The following is a 10,275-nucleotide window of genomic DNA, read 5'->3' on the forward strand; positions in this document are numbered from 1 at the left end:
AAACAGCTCTGCTTCTGTTTTAGTCAGAGAGATGCATGAACTAGAGATACCCCTCCTCTTAGTCTGATGAGGTGGAGGAGGTCTTGGCTTGTATCGCAGCAACTGAAGGATCTTTGCATGCATCTTCAGAAAAGATCTCCTCTTCCTCCATGCTACCTCCAATCTCCAATCCTACTATCTGCTATCAGGAAGACATCTTGTTCTAGTATTCTCCTCTGCTAGAAGATTTACTGATCACACCTAGCAGGGATTTACTTCTTCCTTCATCTTCTTGTTTAGATGTGTCTGATGCTTCAGTGGTATCTGAACTCATTCCTCCAGGGTGACTTTCATCTTTGTTGGTGGAAGCCCAGGTTCCTTCTGTTTCAATGACTCGTTCCCTCCTGGGGCCGCCTGTCCGTGATCTGCACCTCCATCTTCCAGAACCCTCCTTATCAATGTCATGCAGTGATGAATTATGTTCCAACATCCCTACTTTTGAGAGTTTGTGAGTTTGCCTATGTACTCAACAGCTCCCTTATACACATTGATAAATCTTTTGTCCCTAGTTCACTGGAACCAAAAGTTTTATGCCAATGGAAATCTATCATAAATCTATCATAAACAGTGCTTGAACTCCGGACCCATGTGGGAGTTAATGAATCCTACTGAAATGCCACAATGAAAACTAACAGAGGATGTCACAAGAGTTGTTCAGGATTGCAAGGTATCATGGGGTAAGAGATTGCTTTAGATGAACATATATTAGAAGATATACAACATTCCTGCTGCCTTGGGAACATACCTGACTGTGAATCAGTATTAAGATGAAAGTAAGAAAAGTTTTATTAACAGCCCAGATGAAGAAAAAAAGATTGCCAAAGTGCAGTGGGATGATCTTGTTAGGATTGAGGAAGGGATGGAGACGTTATTTGCAGTAGCATGAAGATTTGGAAGAAAGAAATGATTTGGACATGTGATGAGAAAAATTGGGGACATTTTAAGTAAAAAATGTAGATGTGGAAGGGGGAAGAGGAAGGCTTGTAGGAAAGCCCTGGAAATCTTGGGAAAGGGGCACAGACAAAGACCTAGACTTGTTGGGAAATCTGGTAAAATGTCCATAAGACGGAAGAGATTGGTGTGAATTCATTTCATGTTAAATCCCATGAAAGGAAAGCTGATATAAAACACTAATAGTGATGATATGTTTGTCATAAATTTTATATTTGGTCCTAATTTACATGAGTTTTAATTTCTCACACATGGGTGTTCTCATTATGGTTTTGAGTGTGCTGGTCAAGCTACAGCACGGGCCTTTTTTTTTTCCTTATAAATTAAAGTCTAAATTAAAGTACAGTACAATGGAATCTTAGCATATTTTACATTATTTTATTTTTATTGCAGAAACTTCTCAAAAAAATTCTGATTTTTATTATTACTTAGTGTATTTTGTTTTTGTTTTTTATATAGTGCAGATGGAAACATGTGTGAATGTATTTACTGTGTGCATGTGTTCTAGTGTAGAAGGATATATATGCCTTTTTGCATGTTTATTTTTAAAATTTCATTTTCCATTCATCATTTAGTCCCAGTGCTTTGCTTATGGCCCAGACCTGGTACTCCATTTCATTTTAATCCTTCAGGCCAGACCTGTGATAGCCATTATTCAGCTCAGTGGTCTGGTTAAAATATTTTAATAATAAAAGGATTTTGACAAAGGAAAAATCTATTTCTGGGAGGGGCCCGTGTCACCCGGTGAAATAATCCATTCAGCACTTATTTCTAGGTAATTTTTAGATACCAGAGAAAAGCTAAATAAGCTGGGGTTACATTATTTTTGAGCTCCAAGAAATGGAGTCGATATGGTAAAGGGTGAGATTGTCACAATCACGGACCCTGCCCTATAAAAAATGTCAAAAGTCCCAACGAGAGAGGTGCCGATACAAGCCCATGCACACTGAATGGATTATTTCACCGGCTGACACGGGACCCCGATCCAGAAATAATAACTTACATTATTTTTATTGCAGAAACCTCTCCAAAAAATTAGAGTTGTGGATGTGCCATCTCCAGAATCTCTCCCTAAGGAATTGCCATCATGCTCAGTTCCCAAGGAAAGCCGAGTTGAGGATATCTCAAATTCCGTTACCAGCAAAGTCCGAGCTGTAGAGAATTCGGTGAATTCTCGAGAACAAGACGTCATTGCTGCCAAGGCAAGAGTAACCTCAGTAACCATGTTTTTTAAGTTAAATGCTTGTGTAATTGACGTCCAGATTTTGAATCTTAAAATGACTATGTGAATAGTTAAACTACCCTGTAATCTGAATTTTTGAAAGTCTGTGTTGGTTGATTTTGTTGAATATGATTAGGTTTTTGGATTTCAGGTTGTAGGTATTATATATATTATTTGGTACAGAAAAAAATGTGCAATTCTTCCATAACTAGCTTTGTTTGTTCTGTTGGTTTTAGTGTTCAGTAGTTTTTTAATGTGACGTATGGAAAGCCACAAATCATGTTGATATTCTGGGCCAGACCTATTGGGGCCAAGAGGTATTAGTCTGGTTAAACGACTTTATTATGATTGCTGTTTGCTTTCTCTTTTAGGGCTAAGCTTAAGGAGGACTCAAATTTTTGTTTTGTATTAGAAATTTTAGGGTATGTGTGGTATACACACACAATGAACATCTGTGAAATTCTGCCACTATGTTTTTCCATTGCTTTCATTTCTCATATATTTCCACTTCTCTCCAGCCTCACATATTGTAGCTCATTCTCAAGTAGGTCAGCATCATCCAACTCTGCTGGTGCTCACAGGAGCTTAGCTGGCACTGTCACTATACTCTCCTCAGATGGCTGGTGCAAAGAACAATTCCATGCCCTCTCCTTCTCCCCTTCATCATCATCTTCTTCCCGAATGGAACTTGGATGGTTTCCCTTATGGTTTAATTTTTCACTCTACCCTGCCATCTGACTCATATTTCTTCTTAAAGCTTTTATTTTTATTTGACAAAACCTTTTATTTTGATCAGTCCAAATGTACCTTACTCCGAGTGTCAGTTGAGGTAATATTGTAAGTAAGAATGTATAATGCAACTTGGGCTGAAGAGATAGTGTAAAGAATATACTTTCATTACCATGCGCTGTCACAGAAAATTGAAGCCGATATCTTTATGGTCCTTTCAACTGTGAATAGAGTGAAACACAGTGCAAACTAAAAAATTGAATGGAGTTCAGTAATGTTACATTTAGTAGTTAACTAGACTCTCTTCCATATTTCCAGAATGCACAAAACAAACTAGAAACTCAAGCGGTAGTTCCTTCGTCAGTGCCACCGGTTCCTCGAACGTCATACCAGTTTTCACAAGATTGGCAAAGGATAAGTAGGCATCAGTCTCATGCTGTCGAATATGTAAAGGTTGGTAATTTCATGTATGTCTGAAAGTGAAGTGTTTCTCTTAATGAGGTATCAAAATTCTTAGGTTTGTGTCACGAAAAATGATAACAGCACATCAGTGATAACTGTAAACAACACTAGGCACCCCTGCAAGTGTTAATGTGTTTTATGTGTTAGTGAGTTTTAAGCTACCCGGAAGTTCAGTTGACCCTGGTAAATCCAAATAGATATTATACACTACAAGCAGTCCCTGGTTTACGATGGGGGTTCTGTTACGATGCTGCGTCGTAAGCCGAAAATCATCGAAACCCAAAATAACATAGAAAATCCTAAGAAAACCTTACTTTTAATCATTTGGGCATCTTATAAATGACGTAAACTGCATTTTTATTGAGTTTTTCATAAAAAACATCCAAATTTTGACCATTTTGTCTTTTGGGAGCCATATTTCTTCCATCAGTTTGGCGTTGTAAACCTGGGACATGGAAGAGTGTCGTAAGCTGAGCCCTTCTTAACCTGGGGACTGCTTGTATAGCATAAAGCTGCAAATTTTCTTTTTAAGTTGTCTGCCATGTGCTCTTCTGTGATTGCTAGTTTTAATTTTAATTAATTCCTGTTACTTGCAAAAAAATAATTTATGAATGGCATAAATTCCCTGTATTTCAGAGCAGCAGTAATTTTTGTAATGCCTAATGAATGTTTGTTCATTTTACAGTGTTATTAAAATATTTAATCAGATCAATACGTCAGCTGCACAGGCTTGTGCAGTAATATACAGTATTTATCTATCTTTTTATTTGTCATCGTTTTCAGCTGTGGCCTAATATACTTTACATAGAGCTAGTGATGTTGCTGTACCATAACACTGGATCTAGAGTGAGAAAGTGGCAGCAGATAGAATAGAAGAATTTGAGATAAATATTGGTATCCATCAAGGATCAGCCATGAGTCCATTGCTCTTTAGCATAGTAGTGGAGGAAGCTCCAAAGATTGCAAAAAAGGGAGGTGCTGCTTATAGGAGGAAGTCGTAGAAATATTCAGGAGATGAAAGAGTGAAAATCAGCGTGAGGAAAACAAAGTTCACGGTGACTTTAAAGGAGGCAAAGGAAAAAACAGTCATGAAAGTGGTCATGTGGAGGAGGGAGGGAGTGAACTTGGTATTGTGTATTGATTGTGACAGATAATGTGATGAGACACTCAGGATTGCAAAATAGAAATAGAATTGAATTGAATATAGACTTTAGGCTAAAGGCCAAGCACTGGGACCTATGAGGTCACTCAGTGCTGAAATGGAAATTGACAGTGCTGCAAAAGGTTTGAAAAGTGTAACAGGAGGAAAACCTTGCAGTTGCACTGTGAACCAATTGTTAGGAGAGGGTGGAAAGTAAGATGGAAGAAAGAGAATATGAAAGGAGGTACAGTAAAAGGAATGATAGAGTAAGAATTTTTATGCTAAAATCTATAAGAAAGAGTTGGAACAGGGAGATGTTGAAAAATAATTAGTAGATCACTGATCTGATGCATAAAAATATGCCCACAGAAAACAAGTATTTGAGACCTACTTACGTGCCCTAAATTTGCATTGACAGAAAGAAAAACAAAGAAAAAGGTGGAGATTTTGATGAGGTCTGACTGCAGATTGCTAAGATTCATAGCTGCAGTGTGGGAAGGTCATATTACTGATCAGGAAGTTGCTTAGAGATAAGGTGTTCAGTGGCTGAGAAATATTCATGAGATCTTAAAGATTGAAAGATTTGGATATGAAAAAGCCTTGGGAACAAGTTAGCAAGAAAAATGGTAGTCCAGAAGTAGCAAGATGAAGACATTTGGGAAGGTCTGATAATTGTAGGTAGAAGGCTTTGATGAAGACCTTGGCTGGTGAGGTTCCTAGCAGGAAGTGTAGAAGACAGTGGAAAGAAATAGTTTCATTACAAATCTGGTAAAGGGAAAAACTAGAGAAGTGATGATCACACATTTACATTTTTGTCTTTGGAATCTTGCTTATCAAGACGTGTTCCATTTGAAACTAATATTTCCATCTTTAAATTACAGGCAATCCAGCCTTCGTTTTTCCACAACATAGACTTAGAAATGGAAGTGTTTGTCGATTTTGTGTCGGCACTGAGATGGAACGAGTTCGGTCCTGAGGACGTGGTGTTGTACCTCAGTGCCTTGGCCAGGTCAGATGGGTTTGGTGTGAACCTAATGTTTCTTGATGATAAACAGAAGAAAGGTGAGACCATTTTCTTCATTATACCTTACATTATGATTATGAAATTTATATTGATGAAATAATTTGCAAGTAGTACAGTACTACAATTTGAAGAGTTTCCCCTGTTAGAGCATATTTCAATTTAAGGTTAAGAATTTTTTTTCCCATGATTACCCACTTGTGAAAGGAGTGGTATAATTTTGATATTTTTCTTTGCTTAGGCCAGTTGTTTGTAACACTGTCCAATATCATTCAAAATAAATTTCAATTTTTTTTTTTATTGCTGAAATTTAGTACAGGTTGACCATCACTAATCCGGCATCATTGGGACCTGGATGGTGCCGGATTAGCCATTTATTAGGCTAGAATACACGAAACCCAGTAGAGCCTCGATGGCTTGGTTGGTAGAGTGGCAACCACAGACTTCATAGAGGCCTGTGGCGAGGGTACAATCCCCGCAGCCGACCAGTCAGAGGCGGAAACTTTGCTATCCGTGTAGACATCCCGGGATTACGTATGTAATCAACGGATAGGTTTGCTGAAAGCAAATGGATGTTACAGACTAATACACATAAACAAAGCCACTCCAACATCTTCTAAAAACATAACAGACACCTCACACGTCTCGAACTGTCGGACTACCCGCCCAGTTCTCCTCGTGCTGCTGGGAGAAAGGGAGCGGGGTTTCGTAATACATGTACACGTTCGTACGGGGTCTAAGCGATGTCAGGCAGGGCAGCCGGTCGAGGTTACGGCCTACCCCACCGCCAAATCAAAGTCCTTCAAAGAAGGCATCGTGCTTACCCCCATATAAAAATGGGTATAAAAGCACGTTAAAACGAAGAAGACGACACGAAACCCAGTAGCTAAGCACCTCATCTTAGAATTAAAATATCCCATAAATCAGTACAAGTTGAATAATAAAGAAAAGACAATTATCAAATACAGGTAGTGATCGAGTTACGATAATTCGAGTTACGATATTTCGAGTTTACGATTACGATGGGGTTAGCAATTAATACCGGTACGAAAATATTTAGGAAATATTTTTAGAATTCGCGCAGGGAAATATACTGCTACAGTAACTTAAAGCTGTAAGTTGTAGCTGAAGCTGAGAAAACAATGTTCAAGCTGCTAATGACCATAAATTATTGTGCATCGGCAACATGGATGAAACTCGACAGTAAATAAAACTCGAGAGAATGTATTTTAATCAAAACTACTGGGCATGAAAGAATACAAATTACTACTGTTTTCACGTCAATAAAAGATAAATACGAAGGTTATGGTTTCCTTTCTTCACTCCCCGTAGTTTATTTTCTTGCAGCCTCCAAGAACGTACCATTTTTTCAGTAGGAGGAGGACCAAAATATCTTGCTGCTGCTCTGTTGCCGTGTTCTTTAGCATATTCTGTAACTTGAAGTTTGTAGCTTAATAGTTTAACTTTTGCCTCTTGCTTCCCGTATCCATATTTGCAGGGTAAAATCCAATAAATAAAAATGTTTCCTATGTAACGGCTCGAGTCTCGTGAGCAACTGAACAAAGCCATGTTATTATTCTTAAAAGAGAATGCTAGCACGAGTTACTTAAGTATCAACTCAACGAAGCCTTTTATTATGCCTAAAGAGAATGGTAGCAGGAACTGTCAACCACCAATTGATCAAGCCATGTTGTTATGCGTAAAGAGAATGTTAGCAGGAATTGCCAACCACCAACTGAACGAAGCCTTGTTATCCGTAAAGCTCTTGAGATAATCACCAATAGGTGGCAGCACACGTACTGTAAGTCTGTAAATGTGGAATGCGGCGATGCGCTGTAGACGACAATAACGATATTAACACATTTTAATGAAAATATCGATAATAACAACGTAGATATTGATTATAATACTAGCAGTAGTAATTGCGGTGATGGTAAGTGTGATAATGATAAATAATTATAATAAACTTTGGTTTTTATTAGGTTATTAGGATAACACCGAATGTTAGGCTAGGCTACAACATCTACGTGACGTTTCATGTAGAATTTCGGCCAAAAATCTTAAATTTTGAGCCTACATTATGTAAATAGGATGCAGGGGGATTTTTTAGGCCATTTTTTTTTATTAAAAATGTGCGTCTTATACACCGTCAAATACGGTACGTAAAGCTCGTATTATGTTGAAATCAAGAGAAAATAGCAAACGGAATCTTGATTTTTTTACACAAAACATACATGCCCCCAAAACGGCCAGCCGCGATTCCCATGAACGTCATATATTAACGAAAAAAATAGCTAAATTAATTTCACAACGAAACGTATTTAAGTTATATTTCGACTTAAAAACACTTCGTATAACGAAAAATATCCGTGTCCCAAATAAATAAAGTATCCATATTCATTTACGCTAACTAGAAGCAAGAAAAGCGCTTTGAACTTAGTTAAATGCGGCGAAATAAACACTGGGATATTGATTCCCAAAACAAAACATTGATCGCAATTTATAATACAAAAGCAATATGAGGCGAAATAAACACCGGGATATCGATTCCCAAAACAAAACATTGATCGCAATTTATAATACAAAAGCAATATGAGGTAAATAAACACCGGGATATCGATTCCCAAAACAAAACATTGATCGCAATTTATAATACAAAAGCAATATGAGAATATACGCAATTGGAAACAATGTAGTAAAGCATAACTTTTAAAAGATCCATGAAAAGATGCACATTCGTTATGTTGATGTTTGTATAATACTGTTAATATGTGAATAGAGTTCAGTATAATGTAGGCTAGGCTACCAGTTTGTTGATGCAGCACACTGCGCCACCAAATCGAAGCGGCTGGCGAGTTAGCGTGAGCGACCGGAAATTTGAAAATTAGTGCGGAAACATTGGAAATTACTCTAGCCGAAATTTGTGCTGGATTACTGATTGTTCCGGACTACTAATTGCCGGATTAGTGATGGTCAACCTGTACATGGTGAAGCATACCTTTTAGCAGCTTAATGTAATTGGTGTTCTGACTTTTGGAATAGGGACTTTGTGATACAGCCTACCATTTCTCTCTTTCAGCTCAGTTGAATGCCAAATTTTTAAAAATAATTTTTATTTTTCCTAAGTATACATATATATATGTATATCTTCCTAAGCTTGCACTGGACCAGCCGTATAGTAAATAACAAAGGTGGTACCCAGATGGAGATGGGGAGAGGGAATGCCCATTCCACCCAACTGATGCTACCCATTATTCTTCTTTTCCCTATTTAAAATGAAAAAAACAGAAGGGAAATAACTTGGAGGGTGGGTTGTGCTACTCTGCTGACACTATTCTGAGGGCAGGGTGGTGCCAGGTGCTGGTCTGCCGGCACTGCCGTGGAGAGCAGGGTATTACTTCCCCCCAACCCAGGTCCGCATGTAACAAACCTGTCGTGGGTTAATCCTGAAGAACTTGTTGGAGCAGAGGGGAGAAGAGATTGCCTCTTCTGGGCAAGTTGGTCATTGGAGCGGAAACTGGCTGGATCTGCTCCGTCTCCTGGGAAAGGAGCAGAGATATGGGGAGTAAGTTCTCTAATGAGAGTGCTTGCTCCTCTTAGTCTTAGTTCTTTGATAGTCTGATGAGGAAAAGGAGGACAAAGATGATGGTAAAGGATTCTTGGCGATCACCTCCTTGCTGACTGAGGGGTGGCGGGGGTCTGTGAGGGGGACCGAGGAAGGTTGTGGGGGGAGAACCTCTACATTCTTGGCCACCAGTCATACCTCGTGAGAAGTAGACACGTTAGGGAAGGGGAGATTGTACTGATGTTTACCTCTCCGCTCAGCCAAGGGCTGTAAAAATGTTGCAAGGGAGGTGAGCCAAGATTGTTTAAATAAGGCCAGAGCATCATAAATGATTGTGAATAGTCCACTTGTTTTACTTTTTCCTTGTCTGGTATAGGTGCAGTTGGTTTCAAAAACTGCAGTTTAGGCTTCTCAGTAGAAGTGCTGGGAGAGGTGGGGCAAGGGGTATGGATGTAGGGAGAGTTAAAGTTGTGGTAGGACTCGTTGTGGGGCCTCTGCTAGACAAAGTGTCCTTCTTAAGCTTCTCCTCTACCTATAATGCTTCCATTGTGGAGAAGCCATTCAGCACATTCATGGCAGGGGGAATCATGAGAAAATACTTCACCCCCCCTCGAGAAATGCACACCGAGTGTGTAGTGTCAGTTGGGTGGAAATGGGCATTTCATCTCATCTCAGTCTCCGTGTGTACCACCCTTGTTTAATCAGTACGTGACCGGTCCAGCACATACACAGGAAGATACTCATATGTGAAAGGTGTGGTGTTTAACCCCTTAGGAACAAATGCTGTGTTTCAGTTTAATGTGGATGGGGCATGCACCAACAGTACTTTTCAATGTACATTGTTTCTCTTTCCTTTCAGTATTCCACGAAGTAGTAGACAAATGTAAGTGTCAGGGAAAGTTGCACAGTGAATTAATATCAAAACTTGAAGCCAACTCTCTATAGATGCTGGAGAACTTTAATCATTCCTAAAATTCACCTCTGTCCAACAAAACAAGACATCACCATTACAGTGCTATGTAATTCTGCTGTTAATAAACTTAAAATCTTTGATTGCTTGTTTATCCTAAGCTGAATGAGAATATTGTTTGTCTTGATTTGATGGTTTATTCAAATATATACATTTATGAAACTGCAATACAAGG

At 38.8% G+C, this 10,275-nt stretch overlaps 1 protein-coding gene across 2 annotated transcripts in view; it reads left to right on the forward strand.

Moving 5' to 3' along the window:
- Positions 1-10,181, forward strand: part of LOC136855813 (RNA polymerase II-associated protein 3-like) — a 36,602-nt gene extending 26,421 nt beyond the window's left edge. For both annotated transcript variants that reach the window (XM_067133169.1, XM_067133170.1), the window contains exons 7-10: positions 2,010-2,192; positions 3,260-3,394; positions 5,426-5,606; positions 9,990-10,181. In XM_067133169.1, coding sequence (XP_066989270.1) covers positions 2,010-2,192; positions 3,260-3,394; positions 5,426-5,606; positions 9,990-10,075 — 585 coding nt within the window. In that variant the 3' untranslated portion in view covers positions 10,076-10,181. The remainder of the gene's footprint in view (positions 1-2,009; positions 2,193-3,259; positions 3,395-5,425; positions 5,607-9,989) is intronic.
- Positions 10,182-10,275: the final 94 nt, after the last annotated feature.

Source organism: Macrobrachium rosenbergii, chromosome 33, assembly GCF_040412425.1.
Source record: "Macrobrachium rosenbergii isolate ZJJX-2024 chromosome 33, ASM4041242v1, whole genome shotgun sequence".
Taxonomy (NCBI): Eukaryota; Metazoa; Arthropoda; class Malacostraca; order Decapoda; family Palaemonidae; genus Macrobrachium; species Macrobrachium rosenbergii.